At 43.1% G+C, this 27,430-nt stretch overlaps 1 protein-coding gene across 1 annotated transcript; it reads right to left on the bottom strand.

The window, feature by feature from the left end:
* Positions 1–359: 359 nt before the first annotated feature.
* Aldh8a1 (aldehyde dehydrogenase 8 family member A1) lies at positions 360–18,825 on the bottom strand. Its single transcript, XM_057759578.1, has 7 exons — positions 18,685–18,825; positions 14,844–14,991; positions 13,347–13,502; positions 10,532–10,681; positions 8,171–8,427; positions 3,875–4,036; positions 360–834 (listed from the first exon to the last, which is right to left on the bottom strand). Exons 1-7 carry the CDS (start codon positions 18,823–18,825, stop codon positions 382–384), a joined length of 1,467 nt encoding a protein of 488 aa, XP_057615561.1. The 3' UTR covers positions 360–381.
* Between the last annotated feature and the right edge of the window lie 8,605 nt (positions 18,826–27,430).

Raw genomic sequence — 27,430 nt, 5'->3', positions numbered from 1 at the left:
TTCGTGCTTGGACAGCAAGCCAACTTTCTGGTCTCCAGCTTTGTAGGCCTTCATTTTTGTTTTGCCATTTATTTGTAAATGAAAATCTCGAATCCAGTCAAACGATGGCATCTATGCAGCCACGACATGAGGACAAGCCAGCTTTTTAGCTTGCTACGTCTCCTCCTTAGAAACCTTGTTCTCATTCCACATCAAAAACTGAGTTTTTTTTTTTTTTTATTTACAAGATGGTAAAAATACCAGCTAGTGAAGGTCAGTAAGAGCTAGTCTCCTGGCAAGTCAAGGCATGGCTGGACACACACTAGGATTTCTGTCTACTGCAGCCCACCAGTGAGTCTCTGTTGTCCGGCATTGGCCGCAGCTGCTTCTCTACAGGGGTAGTCAGTGCTTAATGGTGATGGTTTTTATTTCAGTGAAGAAGTCGAATGAATCTTTGGCTCCTTCTCTTCCGATTCCAGAGCTCTTCATCCCTCCGAAGGGCAGGTTCAGCTCCCTGATGAGCCAGCAGTTGGTCCAGACCAAACCCGACTGGAGCTTCTTAGCCACCCGGTGGATACGCCCCACATTGTTTGACCACACTGTAGCTGCCAGCCCGTACTTAACACTGTTAGCTCTTTTAATCACCTCCTCTTCGCTGTCAAAAGGGACAACACACGTCACTGGACCAAATATCTCTTCCTTCATGCAGCAGGACTCATCCTTAATATCTGTTATCACCGTGGGCAGCATGAAGTAGCCTGCCTGGTTCCTGAGGGGAAGACTCAGCTGGTCCACACCCTCACCGCACAGAATCTGGGCCCCTTCGGCACGAGCTTTCATCACGTAGCTTCTGACCTGAGGATATAAAGAAAACCATAATTACAAGCCTCTTGCCATTTGGTGTTTTACACACATCAGCAGAAAAATCAGTATTCTCTAATGATCAATTGAAAAGCAATACAAGGTCAGTGCTTAGGGAGCTAGGGTTATGTCATCACTCGGGTGCAAAACCTAAAGGCAGAGGAGTTCCCCCAAACTTACATGTTTAGCCCTCATGTAATTGGCAGGGAGATTATCTCATGCCTAAATATCAGGCGCTAATATAAGTAATATTATGTATTGTCACTCAATTCTTTTTATATTCTATCAGCTATTTTTATCTCCCATTTGTGCCTCAGGAAGTATACAAGGTTCATGCATCTAGTAAACAATAAACAATAAGCTTAATCCATACTCAGACATACCGTGTAGTTAGGTACAGAACTCTGTGTGTGTGTGTGTGTGTGTGTGTGTGTGTGTGTTTGCAGGGGATAGAAGTGTGTTCATTGTAAGAAGTTGGAAATTCCCTATAATGGGCTGACAATGCTCATACTAGACACCACAGGCTAACAAGTAAAATGTGCAATGCCAGAAATAAATTACCTATATTGAAGTTACTGACCAGTCAGGTCTCATAAACCCCCAAATATTATGGACCATTGCCTTTACTTTTGGTTACTGTCTTACTGAAAACATCCTATACTCAAGTTATATAACATGGAGAAATGAAGCTATTTTTGATGTGAAAGCTTCATCCCTACTGGCTAGCTTTCATAGCGAAGGAAAGTGCTGCACACACTTCAAGAGGAGAAAAATAATCATCTCTCTTGCCCATCTGTAAACGCTGTAGGCTACAATAACAATACTCACACAGATATGTTCATTGGTGCAATATTAACATACATATCATGGGAGTAACCAACCATCTTCTGGTTGGATTTGAGATCTGCTCTACAAAAAGGAATCCTTTATCTGGTACTAGTATCAGTTCCAAGAACCTGTGGCTAGAGAGGCCGTTGGCCCCAGGGGAGAATCTACTATTATTATTTTGTTAAGGAGGCATAACATAGTATTAAATGACTCTTAATGGTTTATTGTTAACCATAGATCAGTACATCTCTCAATCCTCATCAGAAAAGCTTTTTTTCTTTTTTTTCAGAAGATGGTAATAAACACACAGGTCCACAGCTTGTTTTAGGGCAGAGAATACATGGACCATCCATACCACACCACCTCCTTAGGGATCTTTGCAGAGGGGGGAAACAGAAAGACGGGAAGAGCCAGAGCCAGAGGCTGACTACATGAAACAGTACATTCTGGACAAAGCACAGCAATTGCTCATGTGAGGTCACACACAAGACCAGCCCTAGCTCTAGCCAATCAACATTCCAGCATGGAGGGAGGAAGTCCCACCCCCAGCTGAGTAGCTATAGTAACTGATGTCTGCTGGGACAGGGAGAGTTAGCTTTCTTAAAGGTATAGTTCCTGGTAGATTGAGGGCACTACAAGGGATGGCCACGCCTCCAAGAGTACATAGGCAGCACTCTGGACTTAATCGGGTAAAAACTGAAGACACAAATGTGGGTGGGTGTGGGATGAAACTTGGAGGAATTGGGGGACAGGTGAATATGATGAGAATACAATGTATGCATTTCTCAAAGACATAATCAAAGTGTTTCAAAGGAAGTGGAAAACAAATGATATGTAAGACTTAAAGGCCCAAAAGCCTTCGGTATCTGAGATTCTGGAAAAAAAATGTTTCTAGTCTTAGTGCTGATTACACTATAAAAACAAATTTAGGCAATACAGTATAGCTGATTATAATGTAAAATAAATTATTTCATAAGTTATCCCAGTGACTCAGAGATAATGACATGAATACTTTCTTGAATGGAGGCTGGGTAATTGAGTTTATTTTCCATTTGGAGGCCACGCTGAGTCATCCCAGCAAGAGAGATGTCCATAACCCATGGGTCTAGATCTGATTCCAAGTACTTTAAGCCAACCACCAAAAGGAGACTATTCAAGGAAAATTGGAACTTTGAGTTTGTGGCATAAAGTTCTGAAACCCAGAACACATTGTTATAATCCCTCTTCCAATGAATACTGTGCACCACTGTGCTTCTTGAGATTTTCTAGTCTCAGGACACAGCAGTGAATGAACTTGACCACATTCTGCTTGAGGGAAGACAGACACTAAGGGAAGAAGTACAGGTTATGTGTTGACAGTCTTAATAGTGGAGCCAGCTGGAGAGATGGCTCAGTAGTTAAGAGCACCTGAAGATCTTGACAAGAGCCTGGGTTCAGTTCCCAGAACCCTCATGATGGCTCACAACCATCCCTAAATAGCCAATGACCTCTTCTGACCTTCTCAGGTAACAGGCATACACATGGTACACAGACTCACATGCAGGCAAAACACTAATACGTATAAAACAGACCTAAAAGAGAAACATGGGGAAAATAAAGCATTGGAGAGTTAGGGGACATTCTAGGGAGTGTAGTTTTATATAGGATGGGCTGAAAAGATCTCATTCAGAGGGAATTATTTGCTCTAGGGAGGGGGAAGAGAGGCTCAAGTAAGTGTCTGAAGGGTTCCCTTCTACTCTTGGTCCATGAGAAACAATTTTCCATAGCTGATAATTTCTCAAAAGTAATATTTCAAAGCCTGATGTGTCCTCTGCTTATACCAAGTTTTTCTTTAAGACTTGATTTATTCTATGTATGTGTGTATGTGTGTGCATGTGACCATGTATACCAGAAGGGAGAGTTGGATCCCTTGGAGCTGGAGTTACAAACATTTAAAACTTCCCAATGTGGGTGCTAGAATCTAAATCCCACTGAGCCACTTCTCCAGCCCCCCTGAGTTTCTCCTCTGCCTATGTGGCTTAGAAGATCACTATGCAGCTCTGGCTGTCCTGGAACCCACTATGTACACAAGGGTGGACTGGAATTCAGAGATCCACCTGCCTTTGCCTTTCAAGTGCTAGATTAAAGGTATGCACCACCATCCCCAGCCTCTCAGTGTCTTTTTAAATAAGAACTTTCTGGACCATACATGATGGAGATCACTTACTTTCTCCAAATGTGCTTTACTTATCAAAGCACCCATATTGGCTGACGGGTCAGAGGGCATCCCAACTTTCCACTTTCTGGTAGCTTCTACAAACCTCTTCAGAAATTCACTATAGATGCTCCTCTGGACGAAGATCCTGCTGGTACAGAGGCAGATCTCCCCCTGCCAAGAGTGAAGACAATGATAAAGATGGGGACATTCTTTTTCATGGATAGATGCCTCATGTTTTTGATTATCTGCCATGTATCAGGCACTGGTCCAGGCAATGAGATCCAGCTGTCAGCAGGACTAGTTCCTACCACACGGAACACATAATCTCACAGGAAGACAGACAAGAGCAGAAATAAACATCCACTACATGATACGACTTCAGAGACTTATCAGAACAATAGAGGATTGCTAGGCAAATGATAACATTAAGGATTTTGGTGAAGGAACCGGTGAGCAGCACTTACAGAGGAGATATTTGAAGGGACTCTTGGTTGATATGAAGAAGGTGTATAAGTAAAGACTGGGAGGAGAGAGGTTCCAGTGGTTAGAGTGGGGAACCTACTGTGGGGCTGAAGCTGGTGTAGGTGACAAGCAGATGAGTGGGCTGAGGATGGGAGTGAAGGGAAGACTGTGAAATAAAGTCTTAAAATCTCAGAAGGACTTTGCTTCACTCTCAGCATCATGGAAAGGAAACCACAGAGTAATGTGATCAGATTTATATTGTGTCTGTGTGTATATGATTGTATGTATGTATGGGTATATGTATGATATGTGAATGCATGTGTGTATGCATGTGTATTTATTATATATATATGTGTTGTATATATGTGCATGTGTGTATATTTATGATGTGGAAGTGTCTAATATCTATCTGTTGCTTTCATTGGTTAATAAAGAAACTGCTTGGCTTGATAGGTCAGAACATAGGTGGGTGGAGTAGACAGAACAGACTGCTAGGAAGAAGGGAAGTGACTCAGATGTGATAGAGCCAGCCGCCAGGTCAGACATGCTGAATCTTTCCTGGTAAGCTACCACATCGTGGTGTTACACAGATTATTGGAAATGGGTTGATCAAGATGTGAGAACTAGCCAATAAGAGGCTAGAACTAATGGGTCAGGCAGTGTTTAAATGAATACAATTTGTCTGTTGTTATTTCGGGGCATAAGCTAGCCAGGCGGTCAGGAGCTGGATGGCAGGAAGCGGCCCGCCACTTCTTCTACATATGTATATATGTGAAACATGTGCTGTGGGAACTCCTTTAGCCAATAACCTTTAAGATACTGGCCCACATTGGGCGCCATTTGTAGGGAGAGACTGCTCATTCATTCCTGGCTGCCCAAACATGAATAATCATACAGAAACTATTAATTACAATACTGATTGGCCTGTTAGCTCAGGCTTTTTATTATATAACTCTTACATCTTAAATTAATCCATTTCTCTTAATCAACATGAGGTTGTGGCTTACAGGTAAGAATCTGGCATCTGTCTCCTCACCTACTCTCTCTCTCTCTCTCTCTCTCTTTCTCTCTCTCTCTCTCTCTCTCTCTCTCTCTCTATATATATATATATATATATATATATATATATATATATATATATCTTCCAGCCAGATTAAATTCTGCCCTGCCATAGGCCAAAGCAGATTTATTCATTAACCAATAAAAGCAACACATATACAGAAGGACATCCCACATCACATACATAATGTGAGTATGAGTGTGCATGTGGGGGGTTTGTGTAGTGTGTGTGTTCATGTGGAAGTTGGAGAACCACCTCAGGTGTCATTACTCAGGAGCAGTTTGCCTTGTGTTTTCTTCTTGTGGTTGCTTGTTTGGGTGCTTTGTTTTTTTAGAACAGGGTCATTTCAGTGACACAGAGCTCTCTGAGAAGGCCAGGCTGAGTAATTCCTGCACCAGAAGACCCACCCATCTTCATCTCCTAAACCCTAGGACTACACTGTGTGGTTGGTTTTCTTAAGTGGGTTCTAGGGGGGTTAAATCAGGCTCTCATACTTGCATGGCAAGTGCTTTACCAGTTGAGCTATCTTCCCTGACCCTGAGAGTTACATTTCTAGATGATCATTCACAACATTGTGTGCAAAACTAAAACAGAAGGAAGCTCGAGTGAGGAGTGTGGGGAATATTCCAAAGGCTGAAATCAATGTAAGTAGCTTCTACTGGACAGGTATCAGTGGAAGGGGAGCAAAGATGTATGTTTCCACCAAATTCAGGATTCTTAATTGGTGTGAGACCCCTAAAGTGTAGAAGATTTGCATGGATACACTAGAACGGTAATGTTTTAGAATATGTGTTAAACATAGAGCCAACAGATCCGTTTATAGATCACACATAGGTACAAGGAAAAAAGCAAGAAAAGGCTGTTCCAAGCTTTGGGCTTTGCACCACTTTGGACAGTATGCCTCTCCATGAAAGGACAAACGGGAGGCAAAGAGAAGAGTCATTTTCCAGTGCGTGGGGAGAGAGGAAGAGCAAGAGTTGTGCCGTGGGCTTGTTAAGTTCCGATGCCCACTGCATACCTAAAGAGAGATGCTGAGTGTTCAGGGATATGTCCTGGTACACTTTGGGGAGAAAAACAATTCTAACTGTCATTTAAATACGAAATAGTTTATAAACCACATCTAAACATTTCAAAGGAGAATGTATGAAAGTATATGAATGCACAAATATTAATAACATTTTTATCACATTTATATTTGGTGTTTACAACAATCCTAGGGAACAGAATGCATCTAATTATCTTGGTATTTGCACAAAGGTTTATTGTCCAAATTAAGCAGTTAATGTTCTGAAATAATACATTCTTTTCCCAATAGCACCACTATCCCATCTGCCTATGTGACTTGGAAGATGGCCAGACACCTGTTGGGTTCATTTGCATAAGTTCTTTATGCAGAAGGTGGAGAGACTTGAGAGTTTCACCAAGTTTCCCATCACTTCATGCTAGGAAGACATAGTTCACACTGAGATCGCAGAAAGGACGACTCCAAAGGGAATGAGCAGAGAAAGAGCTCATTCACTGAATCTCGACGCCATGCCAAGCACTGATTTGACTACTTTCTCCATAAAAGTTCTGCAGTGTGTTAGTATTCTCAGTTCACAGTTAGGATACGGAGTTTTGAATTAATATACACCCAAGGTCACGCTGAGAGTTTACCCCTCCCTTCCCTGAAGCCAATTATCTTCAATTAAGGGGAAAATAGACTCCGTTTGGAACTCGTCAATCAGCTAAAGCAAATAAGCAAGCTATTATAGTTTGCTTAAAATCCATCTGTTGCCTTGGCTTAGCCGTATCTTTTTCCTCATTGATACCTTAACATACCCCTCTCCCCCAAGAGAGGTTTGGTGGGCTGAGCCAAATCCTAAAAGGACCCTCATCTTTGTCTGTGTCCCTTTGCTTAGCAGGCGGCTACCTTATACAACCTGTCAGCCCACTTCCCCTCATCTCAGTTCTCAGAGTGTGTGCCTCTCTCGATGTCTTGAAGTGCGTGATCACTAGTTTAAGTGTTTACTGGACGTTTGCTAATTTTAATGATTAAATCATTTTTGTTAGAATATCGAATTGTCTACCAATACCCAAACACTACATTTCTAGCTATCTTCTTTGGAAATTATGGTAAATAACTATTTACCATTATTATGAAAACATTAATTGAAAGTCACTAAGCATCCCCAGAAGCCCTTTGGAAGGTAGCATCATTCAAATTACCGTAAAGGTAAAGAAATGGAGACATCGTTTCCATCTGTGGGAAAAGGTGTTGCCCAGTGACTCTGGTCTAGGGTTCTTACTCCTCTGGGAGGCTGTGACTTTGAAGAACCTGACGGAAATGATGGAGGCCTCAGAAATATCTGTGATGTAATCATAATAGAAGTGGCAATGGTGGTGGCCTGAGGTGAAACTTGCTTTGGAATGTTACGAGAAACAGGAACTCGGAGTGTAAAGGCACCAGGGATACTTTGGGGAGAGAAGAAAATCTACTAGTAGGAATTGTGGGTGCAAAGGGGAGACAGATGACTGTGTAAATAAAGAAATGGAGATGCTTAGAGTTGCAGAATCCATCATTCTGCCCATGACTGGTACTTGATAAAAGTTGTGTGACTCAAGAGGAGGAACTTGACAAAAAGAAGCTGTGACTGTACCAGGCCACTCCTGGGTGTCAGGATAACACTATAACTGATCTTACTTGCAGAAAAAAATAGCAGGACCATCACCAAACTCCCTGGACTTGGCATTGTGTCGAAATAGATCCCACCTGACAGGGCCTGTGTGAGCGGGACTCATACCTGGTTAGCAAAGCTGGACCGAACGGTTGCTGGGATACACTCCTCCAGATTGGCATCCTCGAAGATGATGGCAGGATTCTTGCCTCCCAGCTCCAGGGAGAGCTTCTTGCAGTGGGGGGCACTGAGCTGGGTAATACGCTCAGCTGTGGGCTGGCTCCCAGTGAAGGAAATCAAGGGAACCTCTGGGTGGGACACCAGGGCCTCACCAACCCTGGGCCCCGTTCCAAACACAATATTGATCACACCCGGTGGAACACCTGGATGGGAAATAAAATCAGCGGATTTTCCTGGGTTTATGGAGGACAGCTGAAGAGACATAGAGGTTCTCCTTTGGGACTCCAAAAGCTGGGAGGGTGGGGAGTGGGTTTGACAGCCGCTGGAGATTTTATACTGGCTGATGTATAACAGCAAAGCCAATGCTGCAGAGTCATCTCCTCTTAGAGAATCTGCCTGCTGGCCTGGAAAGATGCAGGGTAAAGGACTTGCTGAGAAACTCCTTCTATAAAACTGACTAAGCTCCAGAGGCTGACTTGCAGGCACTGTCAGGCAATCTGAGCATCGTCCCGTGCTGCGGGCACTCGCTCCAACTTGATACTTAGAAGTTGCAAAGCAGAGTAACAGTGTTCAGTAAACAGCTGTATGGACCTGCAGAGATGTGAAGACATCAACTGTCTTGGCCCAGAGAAGCAGGAGGGGTCCTTGTCCCAGACGGGGTAATTTTTGACTTAAGGTCCGGCGCCCATGATTCCCTATAGCATCACCGCCACCCCAAATCATGAAACAAATACCAAGAACATCCAAAAATAGGTGCCTCGATTGTTTCTACAGCAAGACCCTTGAGACCTAAATTTACATGTATACGTTTACCTCTTTTGGGGATTAAATTCTTTGTGGGGGTGAAAGGCTATGCAGGTGCCTGAATGTGTATTCACGTGGATGCACACGTGTGTAAAAGGATAGCCGTCAAGTGCACTCTACCACTATACAGTATGTACATTTATCCAGTCTAGTTTAGGCCAACCTTGGTTTATACATCACAGCTAGAGGAGCGCTGTGTACCACGTAGAAGAGCAAAGAAAAGTCTAGAAGGAGGGCCGCTCCTGCTCCACTCTAAGAACCTGCAGTCACCAAGCTGGCAAGAAATGACTGATGCCCATGTGCACACCAAAGACTTGGCTTTGCAAAGGATGGAATTAGAAGGTGGCCTGCTTATAACGAAGAATGGGTGCATCTGGGAAATGGGAGGGTGGGCATGGTCTCCATCTTCTAGGGGCCTGGGGCATCTATATAGGTCATCTCGAAGACTGGTTGGGAGGCCTCATTCCTCCCAACAAGGACCGGCGCTATTCTCCAAACAAGCCCAGGTTTAGCCTATCATTAAAATCCCAAAGAGCTGGCTAAACTCCACTGGAAGTTAATGTGCATGCTTCTTCTTCTGAAGCATCCAGAAGGAGGGAGTGGGGAGGGAGTGGGGAGGGAGTGGGGAGGGAGGGAGGGAGGGAGGGAGGGAGGGAGGGAGGGAGGGAGGGAGGGAGGGAGGGAGGGAGGGACAGAGGTTGAGAAGGAAGGAAAAAGAAAGGGAGAAAGAGGCTTCTACTTGCTGCCCATCCTAAGGAGTCAGGAGAGCCTACTGGGGCTTCTTTGTGCCGAAAGGCAGTAAGCACGTAGCATATTGGCCCAGACAGAGGGTGATAAATTTGTTCCAACGACCCAGTCACCATTCCCACCCTAGCTGTAGGGGTTCACAAGATAAGGATTCTAACAGAAAGAGACCTCTTCGAAGGCCACTTGCTGAGATTTAAATGTCAGGCTTTTCCACGCAGAATTATATCCCAAATGAAACCAGGAAGGCAGCCTAAGTGAGCTGAAAGAAAATGAGGAACAAACTAGTGGGTGTTATGGCCTATCCACTTCTGCCCCAAATACGGCGAAGCTGGCGGGTGTATATTAAATCCCTTGGAAATGGCTGAATCTAGAGGTCATTGTAACCAGTACAAATCTAGTGGTACTCAACTTCCAAGATTGACTGGTAGCTCAGACTTAAATCTAACGTGACTGTTGATGATAATAACTTGAACTGGTTGGTGTCTTTGATGTTATCAGGACTCCCTAAGCCTGCAATATTTACTGCACAGCCTTCACCCCATGGGGTGATGCTATTCGTGAGTAACATCCTGCTAGAGTTAAAGAGGGAAGGAAGGGACAGTAGGAGAGAACCCTGTTGTGGATGAAGACATGGCCAGAAAGTATCAGGGTTACAAAATCAAAAGACATCTTTGGAGTCGGCGCTGAGTGAAGGTGGCTTCTGGCAGTTTTGCCCTAACTCCGTGCCTCCTCCCTGCCCCCACCACACCCTGGTACCTGCTTTATCCAAGAATTTACACAACATCCACGCAGTCACAGAAGTCAGTTCGCTGGGTTTGGCTATTACGGTATTCCCAGCAGCGATGGCCGGAGCTATCTTCCAGGTCAGCAGGTACAGTGGCAAATTCCAAGGGCTGATTAAACCAGCTAAGGGACAAGAGCAAAAGCAGGGCCATGCCTCAGACCAGCTAGGTGGTGTTTCTAGCAGGATTCCCTGCTGCCCGGAAACTCAAATGTCACTTACTGGTAGCCAGCTTCAGGAAAGGCTATTCTAAAACCCTTACAGGCAATTCGCTCCTTACAATAGCAAAGTCAATACATGTACCATCCTCTTGGTAAGCCATGACTATAATTAGGAACCAGGGCAACAGAAGCTCCAGGGCTAAAGGCTATTGACGACTTGTCAAAGCGGTCTGAAGAGAGTGCATATTGAAGTTTGTAGATTGAGCTTTACTTTCTATTTTTATTTTATTTTTGGTTTTTTTTTTTTTTTGGTTTTTTCGAGACAGGGTTTCTCTGTGGTTTTGGAGCCTGTCCTGGAACTAGCTCTTGTAGACCAGGCTGGTCTCAAACTCACAGAGATCCGCCTGCCTCTGCCTCCCGAGTGCTGGGATTAAAGGCGTGCGCCACCAACGCCCGGCTATTTTTGTTTTTTTTAATACAGGAGTTTTCTGTGTAATAGTCTTGACTGTCCTGGAACTCACTTTGTAGACCAGGTTGGCCTTGAACTCACAAAGATCCACCTGCCTCTGCCCCCCAAGTACTGGGAGATTAAAGGCGCACACACCACTGCCCCGGCTGACCTTTCTTTTTTAAAGAAAGCCTGGGAGCAGTGCAGTATTAGGCAGCGAGGTCGCTGGTTCCGGACGGGTTTCCCTCCTCTGTCTCTAACCAGCTGTTACCGAGACACTCAAGGCCAGGCCTTGCTAAACTGTGAGTGCAGCAGGCACAAGATGATTTTGATGTTCCTCTAGGGAACAGTTATGCTGATGGACTCTGACGCACAAGCTGCGAAATCCAGCCTGGCAGCAGAAGCTCTTAAAATCAAATTCTTTCTACATGCTCAGCTGTACTCTGACCATGGCGGTTTGCTGGGGAGCAACACCCCTGGCTTTCAGAAGGGACATCCAGTCTCTGGACTTTGTGACAAAATGTGGTTGTCTGCCAAGTTCACCCTCAAGAACATGCAATCAGTTAACTTTAAAAAGCAGCCCAAAGACTCCCAGGATATTTTAAATAATTTTAAATAATTGTGCATTCAATTTAAATTTATTAAATTATTTAAATAATTTTAAATAATTGTCCCATTCACAGGTTGGGTGTGACTGGATGTATCTCTATGCGCTAGTCTTAAACTATCCATTTTCTGTCACAGCCTGCACATATATAAGTTCTCCCTTATGAATGAAACATGCTGAGAGTGCAAGGCCAGCCTGGTCTACAGAGGGAGTTCCAGGACAGGCCAGCCTGGTCTACAGAGGGAGTTCCAGGACAGGCCAGCCTGGTCTACAGAGCCAGTTCCAGGACAGGCCAGCTTGGTCTACAGAGAGAGTTCCAGCACAGGCCAGCCTGGTCTACAGAGGGAGTTCCAGGACAGGCCAGCCTGGTCTACGGAGGGAGTTCCAGGACAGGCCAGCCTGGTCTACAGAGAGAGTTCCAGCACAGGCCAGCCTGGTCTACAGAGGGAGTTCCAGGACAGGCCAGCCTGATCTACAGAGGGAGTTCCAGGACAGGCCAGCCTGATCTACAGAGGGAGTTCCAGAACAGGCCAGCCTGGTCCACAGAGCGAGTTCCAGGATAGGCAGCCTGATCTACAGATAAGTTCCAGGACAGGCAGGGATACACAGAGAAATCCTGTCTCAAAAAAAAAAAATCACTTTATTTTAAATTTTGTCCTATGTAAGTAAGTATATTTTATACTACTAAATTTCTCATAGAAAAATCTGTTCTTTAAGAGTTACAGAACGTGTTTGCAACAAAATATTTTCATATGTTTCTCAGTAGGAGATTAGAGCTTCCTACAGCTCCTTGGAAAATGTTTTCTAGAGGCTTAGACAGTGAAATGTTTGCACTTGCTTTCTTTTCTTGTCCTGCTGTTTGCAGCGGGTAAAGCATGGTGTTTCTTCTCAGGGAAACAGCGACATCTACTGATTACACTCAGTCATTTCTGACACCTTACACTTTAGTCAAGGGGCAAGGGGCAAAAAGGTTAACTCTTCTTTACCAGACAACAGGCATTACTTGAAGGAGCATGTACTCATTTATTTATTGCTTCTTTGTTTTTGAAGAGAGGGCCTTGTGCAGTCCAGGCTAGCCCCACACTCACTGTGTAGCCAAGGAAAACCTTGTTCTTATCCTCCTGCCTCCCCTGTCCAAGCGCTGGGAACACGCCAGTTCGTACATCCAGCTGAACTACACATTTATTTATTGACCCAAATTTCTCACATTATTGAATCCTATAAGGAGAAAATTGACCTATTGTCCCAGCTTTTCGGAATCCGGAAGCGTGAAGAAGATGCAATCCTGCAGTCCCTTCCTGGCACTGTCTGGATTTGGTGTGTTCTTATTTCAATCATAAGAAACAAAACGCTCCTGATATCATCCCCTTTCCCTGTGACCCTCCAAGACAACGATTCTAGAAAAGGCGGAGAATTTGATACAATGAGGATGAACTAGAAATCATTTTTAAAGTCAACGAATTTTCAACAAAAAGAAAAATCAAACCCTTGCGTTTCCATATTCTGTCCCTAGTAAGTGCTTGTCCAGAATTTTCTGTGCATTCTGACACAGGTTTTCCTGGAACATTACCTACCAATTCCCACAGGGGTACGGACAGTGTAGTGCATACAGCTCAGGTGGTCCATCTGTGTGCACTCCGTCATGTGGTGCAGGATAGAGGAGGCAAAGAACCGGAAGTTCTGAGCAGACCGAGGGATGTCCATGGTCCTTGCCAGGGTGAGAGTTTTCCCTGTAGGAAATGGACACCATAAAACGCTGCCTGTGTTTCCCACGGAGTTAGCGCTGGCCTCTGCCGCTCCTCATCTGTCCCCCTGCTCATTTCCAGCTCGTGGGAGGCTCCTCTTTCCCTCGCAGAGTTGACTCTGGTTGGCTCAAGCGATGAAATATTTAGGTGTGAGGTTATAGAATGAGGTGCGGAGGACCTAAAATAGAGCCAGAGCATCTTTGTCCCGCGAACACCTCCTCGCTTTCATCGTGAAGCTACCAGATGACGCCATTTCACACACACTGGCTCTGGGGTGCCAGCAGCTTCGAAACGACGTGGTTGAAACAGGGTTAAAACAGCTTAAGGCGAACATCACGTATGAATGTGGGAGATATCTTAAACATCCTCCACACACACAGAGGAGTCATCGGAAGAGCTAGTGAGACCCTCAGCCCAGGATTCTGGTTTCTGGGTGGGGTAGGAGGGAGTCTATTTAAACTTCTCCCAGATGCCCTTCAGTGGCCAAGGGAGACGGACTCCCCCCAGAACAGGAGCAAAAGTGTGTGTGTGTGTGTGTGTGTGTGTGTGTGTGTGTGTGTGTGTACCCCACATGGTCAGGAACTCCCAATCCTCCTGCCTCAGCCTCAGCCCCCCACATGCTGCCATCACAGGTGGGCACCACCACCTTAACCTGGAAGAAACCTGCTCTTTCTGAGTGCCTGTCTGCTGCCTCCTAACTTTAGGTTGGTTGGCTTATAGCAGGTATATTTTAACCCCACATGACTAAAAGACATTATAAATTTTACATATTCACCCTATCCCCAAGGCCTTTAGGAAAACACGGGAGTAGAATGGTGACAATAGATGAGAAAACTAGCCGGTCTCCAAATGGTCTTTACTCTGGGATCCTCAGAACAGAACAGGGAGATGCCATGGCCACCCCGAGTTCCTCCTGTCTCCCTATCGCCACTTTCTGCTGTGGATCCTTGCAGCTCCTTTAACTAAATTGGCAGGATGCATCCCCCATCACTTAGCTTTGGGTCCAGCCACTGTCTCGTTTCAATGGGGCAGAGCATATCAGCCACAAAACTTGGCCTTCTGCATCCTGCATGTTTTTGCCTCCATCTCTACTTTTGTCTTGATAAGCAATATGTAGGTCAGCTTGGCGCCTCAGACAGGATGATATGACTAACTTGCCCTGAGTGTAAACCGTCTACCAAAAGGCAAGAGGTTACCCGACAAAGTAGAGTGGGGATGCTAGCAGCCCATGAACTGCAGTTTCGTAAGCATTTAGTAAGACACACCTGTCTCAGTTGGTAAAAGAGCTTGGAAGGCAGGCAGATCCTGCCAGGGAGCCCCCCTCACCTTGGTCTTTAGATTCAGCCTGGGCTAACTCCTCCAGGGACTGCTCCACTAAATCAGCCAGTCGGTTCAGGACCAGAGAACGTTCCTGGGGGCTCCGGGACGACCAGGCAGGGAAGGCCTCTCTGGCAGCCTCCACTGCAGCTTCGATCTTTGAGGAGCAAACCAGAGATGGTCACTTTAGCACTCCTGCTCCCGAGCAGCCGGCAGCATCCGGAATCCTTGGCTCCCTTCATCCCTGGTGGTCATTCTGCCCAAGTTTGGCTACTCAACATGTCCTCATGCTAAACTACCCACAAAATAGACAGCACAGGTGTTTATGTAACCAACAAGCAGCATAAGGACAAAGGAAGGGCCATTTGCTCTCTGCCTTCTGCTGTGCTCAGGCAAATCCAACCACCTGAGTTCTGAGTCATTGCCACCATGGGTTCATAGTGATCTGCAGACCATGTGACACCATGTGCCAAAGCCTCTCCTATCTGCTGGTCCCCTGAGGGATTTGGTCTCAGGCCAACTCACATGCCGTGGCACAGGGACTAGACCAGACTCAAGCATGAATTTCTAGAAGCCCAAAGATAAGCCCAAGGATGCCCCCAGCTTCTGCGAATAAAGCAGCCCAAGTGGCACCAGGGATGGAATGGAGGATCTCAGGAGTATCTGGGCTGCTGGCACCTTTCATGGTGAAGAGACAGGACTAGTCAGCAGTTTCAAAGGGCAGCCTGAGGACCTGCTCATCATAGAGCTGGCAGATGCTTCTGGTATGCCCCATATAAAGAAGCTACAACACTCAACAGCAAATTCACAAGCAAGTTAATTAGGCAATGGACAAAGATGTGAGCAAAAGGGACAGAAGATGTATGCCAAAGATAAATAAGGACTTGGAAATATGCCATAGGGAAATGCTCATGAAGTCAGTTTCAACAATCAAAAGATTCTGGGGGGCTGGAGAGATGGCTCAGTGGTTAAGAGCACTGGCTGCTCTTCCAGAGTCCTGAGTTCAATTCCCAGCAACCACATGGTGGCTCACAACCATCTGTAATGAGATTTGGCGCCTCCTTCCGGCCCTCAGGCATACACGCAGGCAGAACACTATACATAATAAAAATATAAAAAATCTTAAAAAAAAAAAGATTCTGGGTTGAGAGTGAGACTCGGTGGTACAGCATTTTCCTAGCATGCCCAATGCCCTCAGTTTGACCCCCAGAACCAAGAAAAGGGGGGGAGGAACAAAATAAAACAGTGCCAATACCAAGCGCTAGGGAGGAAGCAAAAATTAAAAATAAAAAAAATAAAAGAGCCCTGTCATCCACTGCTGACGGGGATGAGAAAGACGGGCACCTGGGCAGAACATGACAGGGCCTTGACTCTTAGTCAGGAACACCCTCCTGGGCATTCATCCCAGAGAAACCAATACTTATCTTCATGCAAAGAAAATGTATGCAGGCGTGTTTACAGCAGTGATAGTTGTAGCATCCCCAAACTGCAAGTTACCAGCTCTCTGTGTAGGTGAATGGTGGCCCACTTTGGCACACCCATGCTTTTAACGCACACTTCTCTGCATTAAAAGGAGCAAGCTCCAGGCAACACCCCCGAGGGATCCACAGAGCTAAGCTGAGGGACAGAAATGCAACTGGCTACCTTCACCACCGCAGCCTTTCATTTCACAGATAAAGCACTAACAGCCCCGAGGCCTAAGCCAGCCAGGCAGAATGGGGATCTAGGAGAGGTTAAGGCTGCCTCACAAAGGGACTGAGCATAGCCATTGTCTCCCACAGCATGCAGATCGAAGGCGGGTCCCATGCTCCAGCTTCCCGTTCAGAGGTAAATGCAAAGACAAGTGCTGGGGGAGGGGAAAGGAACAAGCGCCACCTTGCCACCTCTACCAAGGTATGTAAAAGTCGGCCATCAAGCAACTTGGAAGACGTGGTTTTCACTTTAAAAGGTGAAAGTTTTCATTCATTTTCCAAAGAATGCACGGTGTTGGATCTAGTGTGGAAAAGGAAATGTGCAGCGATGTGTCGAATCTCTAAAGCTCTTAATTCAGCGCTAACAGTTTGTCCAGTCTCACGTTCTCAATGTGATTGCTTCCTAGGGCTGTTACAGGCGCGCGGAGCGACTAACCCAGTCACTCACTGGCTGACTTGCGTATCTGAGGAACTCTAACCAAAATCACAAAGTACTTAACGCTTCTTAAAGCTTCACACCTAGAGTATTGTGTGCTATTTTGTAGTAAGAAGGCTGAAGCACAGAAAGATCATGTGTGACTTGCCGGAAGTCACAGGCAGTGTGGGAATACAGACCCAATCTGTGTGGGCCCCAAGACCGTTAACTGACACCATATAGCACTGTGGTTCTCAACTTTCCTAATGTTGCATAAATGTATTTTTGTTGCTACTTCATAACTGTAATTTTGCTACTCTTATGAACCGTAATGTAAATATCTGATAGGCAGGATATTGATATGAGACCCCTGTGTTTGACACACATGGGCTGAGAACCCTTTCTGTGGCAGAACTGGTGGCTTTGCCGGGCCCACGGATTAGAGGCCTCTGTTGGAAAGGCGAAGAGTAGGGAGCTCCAAAGGATAAATACGTGAAAACAGATAGGCCCTCTTGTGGCCAAAGTGTGAAATGCATCTGTAAGTGTTAATATCTCACTGCTCTTTCTCACGCACATGGACAAACACACACACAATTTTGCAAATATCTTGTAAAGTCATCAAAGACACAGCATTTGTGGAACACACAATATTTGCAAACTGGACTGCTATATGTAGTAGGAAGTGAGAAGATCTGTTTTCTTCTACTTCCTGAAGAAGTGCCAGCAGTTACCACACTCCACCTGCCTTTGTTAGATTTGTTACTTTTAGCATCACTTTGGACCTTGGGACTGGGAAGAGCAGAAGAGCAGATGCTTGCTGTCATTGGAAGCAAACAAAATTGCCGGTTACAATTTAACTAACAAGATATCCAATATTTGTAAACTTTAGTACAGAAGTCTAAAGTGATATTTAGACTCTAGAAGATCGATTTAAAGTTTAACAATGAAGAAAAGAGTTGAATTTTTTAAGAAAATAGGCTTTGAGTATAGGAAGGCTGAAATGATATTATAATCTAGTTCTCTGTGCCAAAAAAGAATAAAACAGCATTCACTTGATAACTATACACATATCAGCCACACTTACCACGGTAGGTACTTTTTATTCTCCATGCAATAAGTTAACTAATCAAATGAATTCGATATTTTACCAAATTCCCCAAAGAATCTTAATTCCTCAAAACTAAAAAAGAAAGGAAAATGCAAAGGAAAAGACAAGAACAGAATTTAAGTCATTAACTATTTTTTTAATTGTTAAGTATGGTGAAAACACAAGAATCTAATTTTCAGCTCCGTTACTCAAATGACTGATTTTGCCTCACTGGGTATTTGTGGAGATACGAGGAATTATTAGATGGTGGTTTAAAATAAAGTACTGGGCTTTTTATATTGTTCTCAACTGAAGTTTTTAAAATGTATTTTTATAAATCCATGGAGCTAGCAGACACTTTGTGGAAAAGGATGCATTTAATATGGCAATAGTTCTTAAGAACAATACATTGCACCAGACACCTATCATAGCCTGAGAACTACAAAAATTAAAACCAACTGTGCTCAGAGCTGTTAAGTTGGCAATAACTTTCTTCTGTTCGTAGTAAGCCGAGCCACTCTGCCTCATACCTGTATGTCCAGTCACAAGATAAATGACCTTATGAAATTCTATATTGTTCTTCACCTCCCCCCCACATAATTCCACAGTTTGTCAACACAGTAAATACATTTCCATTTTCTAAGTAAATGCACTCACCTCTTCTTTCCCGCTGTTTGGTACTTTGCAATATACTTCCCCTGTTGACGGATCATAAGAATCTATATATGAGTTACAGGGTAAAAACTTTCCACCTATGAAGTTTTCCAACATCAAAAGCTCCTTTTTCCCAGCAGCCATGTCAAGGGGAATGCTCTTCAGCCTGTCCGGGAGCTCACTGCCCCTGTCCTCAGGACTTTGCTGACACTCACCAAGCCCCAGTGTCCTCATTTGCATACCATGGATCAGGAGTCCTGCTGCTCTCCAAAACATTTCAGATTCCAAACTCAGGAGAGGTCTTGAAGGCAACTGCTGATGCATTATGAGAAACAGATAATGTGCTAAACTGACATCATCATGTCTTCAAGGGCTCTCGGAGCCACCCGTTTCTCTAGTCAGCAATGCAGATGATGATTTCACGGGAGTCACACCGTGTCCACTGTCTAAACACTAGGTGCAAAGCAGCGTGAGGAAGTTGGTTCCACAGAATAATTTTCTTTCTTTCTTTTTTTAAAGATTTATTTATTATGTATACTGTGTTTTGCCTGCATGTATGCCTGTAGGTCAGAAGAGGGCACAAGATTTCATTACAGTGGTTTTGAGCCTCCATGTAGTTACTGGGAATTGAACTCAGGACCTTTAGAAGAGCAGTCAATGTTTTTAACCCTTGAGCCTTTTCTCTAGTCCCACAGAATAATTTTCTATGACGTGGTTCTCATTATTTCCCCCTTTCTAGAGAAGAAACTAAGCCTCTGAGAGGTTAGTCAGTGTCCAAAGTCACACATAAACTAGAGGGATGAACCTTTGGCCTTTGGTGGTGACCTTGACCTCCAGACAGATAAGGAGGACAGAATTCCTGTGTGCATTGCTCATCTTTATCTGTTTTCATCTGGGCTGCCTTCTCCCTCAAATGTACCTTCCATCCCAAACCAGGGCTACAATGATAGATTACAAACTCTATATAAGCCATGAAAATAAAGATACAAGCCAAAAGTTATACAACATAGACAACAAACCATAGACTCTTGCCCAGTTCTACATATTGGTAAGACAAAGGAACCCAGGAGAGAAGATAAGTCTGTACTGAAAGCAATTTATCTCTAAGAGAACATTTGGCCATGCATGTGTCAACAGGTGTTGGACTCATTGTTAATAAGAAGGGGGCACTCAGAAAGTCTACCCCTTGGGTAATTGGACTACAGACTTTAATATCAGATTCAAGGTGTGAAAGCACACATGTTCCTTCCCCCATGCAGGTGCACAGAACACTTCTTGGAGCACCTTGCCAGATCAATATGTGACCATGTCACCATGCCTATTTTGTCTCCTGATCCCCCTTCAACAAATCTCTCTAAAAATATTTGCTACTGGAAAAGAACTAAGAGCAAAAATATGACCATTACTTGATTAATATAACAGTTCATCGGAATAAGGAATATTATGTAGACCTTAGAAGGATGTGTTGCTGGAAGGTTCAGTGTGGCACATAGTCCCAGGATGAAGCAGGAGGTTCCCTTAATCCCAAGAAGTTGAGGTCATCCTGGGAACCATTGCAAGACCCTACCTATCGAACAAGAAGAAAGAAGAAGAAAAGAAGAAAAGAAGAAAAGAAGAAGAAGAAGAAGAAGAAGAAGAAGAAGAAGAAGAAGAAGAAGAAGAAGAAGAAGAAGAAGAAGAAGGAAACAAACAAAACTGAAAATATGTGTTGGTGAGAGAAAACTTACTGACCAATGTGTGTGGTACAGGCTGTGTGTGGCTGTACAGCTGAGGGCATGAGGTAGAGGAAAGTTTTCTTATTTTTATTCCACATACTTTAAAATGACCTAATATTTGTGATAAGCCTGAGCTCAGCTGCTACATCAGGAATTGTGTGGCTGGGTGGTAGAAATCAATGTTCCAAGGTTCATTGATCAGCATTAGCTGGCCATGCAGCTCCCCAGTCTCTTTCTGGCTTTGCTCTCTGTTCTGCAAATTCTGCTCTTACTCCTGGTGCTTAGGAGCTACAGGTCACCCTGTGCAAAGGACTGGCCTCCATTTGCTTCCTGAAGAAGCTTTGGGAGCAGGATTTATTTTCCTTAATATGATCGTATTCTCTAGAAAAGCTCCTCCCATTCAGGAAAACAACAAAACAGAATAAGATAGTTTTTTTTTTTCTTCTCAGTCTGAAAATCTTCACATTTCCTTTTCCAGGTTACCTTTTTCTCTTTCATCTCATGTTAATGGGTTTTTGTCATATTGCTGTCTTTTTGCTGACACTCTCTGTTGATTTGTTGTCTATTGCTTGTTGGTTTCCCGACTGCCCAAACTCAAAATAATCACACAGAAACTATGTTATTTGCAATATTGTTTGGCCTATAAGTCAAAGCATATTTCTAACTTGCTCTTATATCCTAAACTAAGCTATCTTCATTAGTCTGTGCACCACCGCGAGGTCGTGGCCTGTAGTAGGGAGCTGCGGGCCTCTTCCCACAGCCCGGCTCATGGCTACCTGGCTAGCTTATGCCCCAAAATAACGACACACAAACGGTATCCTTTTAAGCACTGCTTGGCCCATTTCTATTCATTTGTGTAGCACCCCAAGGTGCGCTTACCGGGAAGATTCTAGCCTACGTCCATCCTGGGTCAGAGCTTCATTGCATCTACTCTGGAGAGGAGAGCATGGCGTCTGCTCCAGAGAGCAGAGCTGTCGAGTCTGAGCTCACTTCCTCTTCCTCCCAGCATTCTGTTCTGTTTACTCCACCCACCTATGTTTTAACCTATGAGGGCCAAGCAGTTTCTTTATTACTTAACCAATGAAATCAACAGATTGATATATGACCCTCCCACATCAGTGGCCTACCAGGTCGGCAGGCTCCAGAAAAGGCATCTGTCCCTGGTGGTGGCTACATGGCTTCTCCCTGACTCCACCTACTCTCTCTCTCTGTCTCTCTCTCTGTCTCTCTCTGTCTCTCTCTCTGTCTCTCTCTCTCTCTCTCTCTCTCTCTCTATATATATATATATATATATATATATATATATATATATATATATATTCCGCTAAGCCATTGGCCTAAAGCAGCTTCTTTATTAACCAATAAAAGCAACACATATACAGAAGGACTTCCCACACCATTTCCCCTTTCCTATCTAAATGAAAAGGAAGGTTTTACCTTTAACATATAACAAAAACAGGTATCAAGCAAGAATTAAAGTTACAATATTTATATCTATTTTATCTTTTATCATAACTAAGGAAAACTATAACTATCTGTTCTTCAACTCCATAAAAGACTCCAGAAGGATATAATAATACCTAAGTAAACAGGAAGTGCATTGTAAGCAACTTCCAAAACTTTAGAAATGACAGAGACATTTTGCTGCTTGGACAGTCACTCAAAGTTCTTCTGTACCATTGGGGCATCCATCTTCAGCCTACAGGCCCATAGTATCTGGCAGACTTTTTTATGAAGCAGGAAATTCTAAAACAGTTTTACCTATATTGGCAGTTTGTCAGTCACTTTTTTTCTATGTTCTGCATAATGTCTGGCAGATACTTTCATGAAGCAGGAACCTCAAAGGACCATCAGTGATGTGGGAGTGTCATATATCAATCTGTTGATTTCATTGGTTAAGTAATAAAGAAACTGCTTGGCCCTCATAGGTTAAAACATAGGTGGGTGGAGTAAACAGAACAGAATGCTGGGAGGAAGAGGAAGTGAGCTCAGACTCGACAGCTTTGCTCTCTGGAGCAGATGCCATGCTCCCCTCTCCCCGGCAGATGCAATAAAGCTCCGACCCAGGATGGACGTAGGCTAAAATCTTCCCGGTAAGCACACCTTGGAATGCTACACACATAAATAGAAATGGGCCAAGCAGTGTTTAAAAGAATACAATGCATGTGTTGTTATTTTGGGTATAAAGCTAACCATGCGGGAGCCGGGCTGTGGGAAGAGGCCCGCAGCTCCCTCAACAGAATGGCGCCCAACGTCTGCTGGATACTATGGGCCTGAAGGCTGAAGATGGATGCCCCAACGGTACAGAGGAACTTTGGGTGACTGTCCAGGCAGTGAGATGTCTCTGTCATTTCTAGAGTTTTGGATTTCTTGTTTACTTAGGTAATATTATATCTTTCTGGAGTTTTTGATGGAGTTAAAGAATGGTTAGTTACAGTTATAGTTTTCCATTGTTATGATAAAAGATAAAATAGATATAAATATTGTAACTGTAATTTTTACTTGATAACTGTTTTGTTATATGTGATTTTGCTATGTTAAAGTTAAAGCCTTCCCTTTTTTTTTTTTTGTTTAAACAGAAAAAGGGGAAGTGATGTGGGAGTGTCATATATCAATCTGTTGATTTCATTGGTTAAGTAATAAAGAAACTGCTTGGCCCTCATAGGTTAAAACATAGGTGGGTGGAGTAAACAGAACAGAATGCTGGAAGGAAGAGGAAGTGAGCTCAGACTCGACAGCTCTGCTCTCTGGAGCAGACGCCATGCTCCCCTCTCCCCGGCAGACGCAATAAAGCTCCGACCCAGGATGGACGTAGGCTAAAATCTTCCCGGTAAGCACACCTTGGGGTGCTACACACATAAATAGAAATGGGCCAAGCAGTGTTTAAAAGAATACAATGCATGTGTTGTTATTTTGGGTATAAAGCTAACCATGTGGAAGCCGGGCTGTGGGAAGAGGCCTGCAGCTCCCTCAACACATCTCACCTTTAGGCAAGTTCAGCAGTCATCTCTCCATGGGTCCTGCATGTCCAGCTCACACAGTATAGTATCAAACAGTTCAGTCAAGAGCAATTTCTTGCCCAAATGACCAATGAACTCCATAAAGAACTTCTTCGGTGCCCATCATCCTCTTGAAGTAGACTGGTGCTGCCAGGAGCAGATGAGTCTCACTGCCATAAAAAATCCTCAGTTTTTAAAACATTTTAAATGCCATATTCTGAAGGTTTCTGAACGATTTGAAAGATACATATCTAACTGAAATATATCTCTATATCTCTAGAAAACCTAACTGACTACAAGCTTGACTATTATAGAAGATATCTAGCAACCTATATTTCTTAATTATACATTACATTTTTAAATGAGCTACATAAACACAATACCTTAATCAAGAGCAGAAATATACATATAACAAAACTAACCTTAAATCTGTATCAATAAACTAAGATCCATACCAATGCAAATCTCTATAGCATATCCCTTTAAATGTAACAAACATTTATAAACAATATTTGGGAATTTGGGTGTAGTTTTATCCAAACTGCTTCTTGCTTTTTGTTGGGCAAAGTAATTTTTGGGGGTGTTCATGGTGACCTTTCGGGGGACATCAAACCACATTAGTCTGGAAGGAATCCACAGGTTCTCATCTTTTGTGGAAAGAAGAACCTCTTTTTTAAAGCAACAAATTTTTAAACCCAAATTTTGAAGTCAAGATACTTTTAAAACATATATGTTGTATCACTAACTATATAGATTACAGAAATACACATACATATGTAAGTGGCATTTGCAAGAATGCTCAAAAGAGTACAACTGCCAAAAGACCAAAACTAGGAAAAAAAAACATAATGAATTTGTAACTTGAGGGAAAGTTGTTGGCAGAGGTTTCTGTCCCACCCAGTCCCACAGTTCAGTCCTAAAGAAACACACAGAAGTCTATATTAATTATAAACTGGTTGGTCTATTAACTTGGGCTTCTTATTAACTCTTATATCTTATATTAACTCATAATTCTTGTCTGTGTTAGCCACATGGCTTAATACCTTTTATTAGTGATGTATTCTCATCTTGTTTTCTCTATGTCTAGGTAACAACTGCAGACTAAGCCTATCCTCTTCCCAGAACTCTATTTCTGGTCGCCCCAACTGTGCTTCCTGTCTGGCTACTGGCCAACCAGTGTTTTATTAAGCCAATATAAGTGACCAATCTTTACAGGGTACAAGAGCATTGCTCCACGGTATTTCCCTTTCTTCTTCTTTTTAAAATAAGAACTGTGAATCCAATTTCCTTTGTTTAGCTTTTTCCCCTGACTATTATCCATAACAACTTGTAAGCAAAACTCTAAACAAACATTTATAATCCATTTTGGGGGGAAAGTGTGCATAGATTTGCAGTCTACTTCCTGCTGATTGGGAGCTCTGAAAATCTTATGGGGACCTAAAGAAAATTTAGGATTATGGTCAAGTCCTGACTGTGAAGCTTGATCATCTCAGCCAACAGTCTAGAGTCTGTTCTGGATGTAGAACTCAGAGGAAACTCCAACAGAGGTCTTCTGAAATATTGGATCATCTGGGCCATCCACTCCTATTGAAGATTTTTCAGGGGATCTTCCTTAATCAAACCTGATTTTTCTTAACCCAGAATGAATCCACAGTCTCTCATTTCCTGTGGAAACAAAAGCAAAACCTCTTCTCAAAAGTAACATATCTTTTGACTTAAATTTTGAAGTCAAGACATTTTTAAACTATATATGTTGGATTAATCCAGCAGCATTTATAATTAAATGTTTTAGCAGCTGCTGCTCCTTCCTCAGCCATCAACAATTCAAACACAACACAATAACATACAGTATCCAGAATCTCTGTGTATTTTTTATCTTTATGTGGCTTTATTTTAAACTCTATTTTTTTTTTTAATTTTTGGTTTTTTGAGACAGGGTTTCTCTGTGTATCTTTAGCTGTCCTGGAACTCACTCCTTGAACTCACAGAGCACCACCTGCCTCTGCCTCCCAAGTGCTGGGATTAAAGGTGTGTGCCAGCACACCCAACTTCTCTCTCTCTCTCTCTCTCTCTCTCTCTCTCTCTCTCTCTCTCTCTCTCTCCTCCCCCTTTTTTTTAAAGATTTTGTGCTTTTTATTTTTTTCTCCCAAGCCTGCATATATTTTAAAACACACTGTAAAACATTTCGAGGCTTTTTTTTTGTCTGAATCCATCTTTACTGTGTATCTTTCTTTTTCTGACCACACGAGTCTAATTTGCCAAGCAATATAGTTAGGATTAAAGCTGTGGCTTTGAAGGCTGGATCCACCCCATTTCTTAGCTTTCTAAGAGTCTAACTTCATGGTGGAGGTATGGGCGAGAGTCATGTTTAATGTCACAACTCTATGGAGTTTAAAGGTCCCTGCTACCACCAAGAAGCATGCTGTCAGCTATTCATAAACACTATTTAAGTGTTTGGTAGTGGGGCATCTTAAAAGAGCTGCAAGGTTTTTGCAGCTAAAGCTGAGTCAGGAAGCCTCTCTTAAATGAGACTTGCTTGCCTCTAGCAAACAGAACCCACCCAAGAAAATGCTGCTACCAAGAAGCCATGCTTAACTCTGTTCTTTTGTGTCTGTAATTACTTTCCAAGTCCTCTCAAGTTTAATGTGGATGTAGTTGTCCATGTTAGGTGCCAATTGTTAGCAGAGACTGCTCATTCATTTCCCAACCACCCTGACTCAAAGTAATCACACGAAACTATACTATTTGCAATACTGTTTGCCCAATAGCTTAAGTATATTGCTAGCTAGTTCTTATATCTTAAACTAACCCATCTCCATCAGTCTGTGAATCACCACAAAATCGTGGTCTACTAGAAAAGTTTTGGCAGGCTCCAGTGGAGGAATCAGTCCCTGGTGGTGGCTACATGACTTCTCCCTGACTCCACCTACTCTCTCTCTCTCTCTCTCTCTCTCTCTCTCTCTCTCTCTCTATATATATATATATATATATATATATATATATATATATATATATATAAAATCTTCCAGCTTGGCTATATTCTGTTAAGCCATTAGCCTAAAGCAGCTCCTTTATTAACCACTAAAAGAAACACATATACAAAAGGACTTCCCACACCACTGATATTTTTCTTTTAGACATTACATTGGTCATATTTACATAAATAAATATAACCATCCATGTTTAAATGAGTGTGGTAATAGACACACAGTCAGGGCCCATTCTGGACCTAAGACACCATGGTTGGTTTTTCAAAGTTGAAGACAAAGAAATGTTTGAACAGATGAATAGATGTTAGAGATCAGAAAAAGCTCTGGGAACTGTTGTGATTATTTTTTTGTTATGTGTGGGCATAAAAGTCTTTCAGAAAAAATAATCAAAATATCCTAAGAGTAATTAAACACACATATGGTATACCACTCAGGAATAGGCAAGACTGATTATCAACAAATACAACTTGGATGAATTCCAAAGGCATTATGTGGTATCTGACTACCAAGCACAGTCTCAGCCATGTAGTCCAGCTGGCCTGAGCGTCTGAGACAAGATACATGTACTATGGATGGCACAGTCAGAGGAGTGGAGGGCCTTTGGAGCCTGGAAGATGAGTGGGTCCCAGGAATCAAGCACTTAACTCTATACATTTGAACTTTGGTTTAACTTTGCCTTGGTTCTTCCCTCTTGGGAATAAATAACTAGTTGTTGATTTTTTAGGAGTCCACAGTTGAGACTTTATACTTTTAAAGAGACATTGAAGTTTTAGAGATACTGGAGATTTTAGAGAAAATTGGATATTTTAGACTTGGCTATTTGTAATATTTTATACTGACACAATTTGCCACCTTAGAGACAAATGAGATAGGAAATGTTCTAGTTGAAAAGTGATGTTTGTGTAAGAAGTTGACAAGGGGTCAGTTGGCTAGTCTTATGTTAACTTGCTATGAACGGAGTCATCTGAGAGGAAGGAATCTCAATCGAGAAAATGGCTCCACAAGATTGAGTTGTAGGCAAGACTGAAGGGGATTTTCTACATTA

Source organism: Chionomys nivalis, chromosome 2 (genome assembly GCF_950005125.1).
Source record: "Chionomys nivalis chromosome 2, mChiNiv1.1, whole genome shotgun sequence".
Classification (NCBI taxonomy): domain Eukaryota; kingdom Metazoa; phylum Chordata; class Mammalia; order Rodentia; family Cricetidae; genus Chionomys; species Chionomys nivalis.
This window is presented reverse-complemented; position numbering and strand designations above follow the sequence as displayed.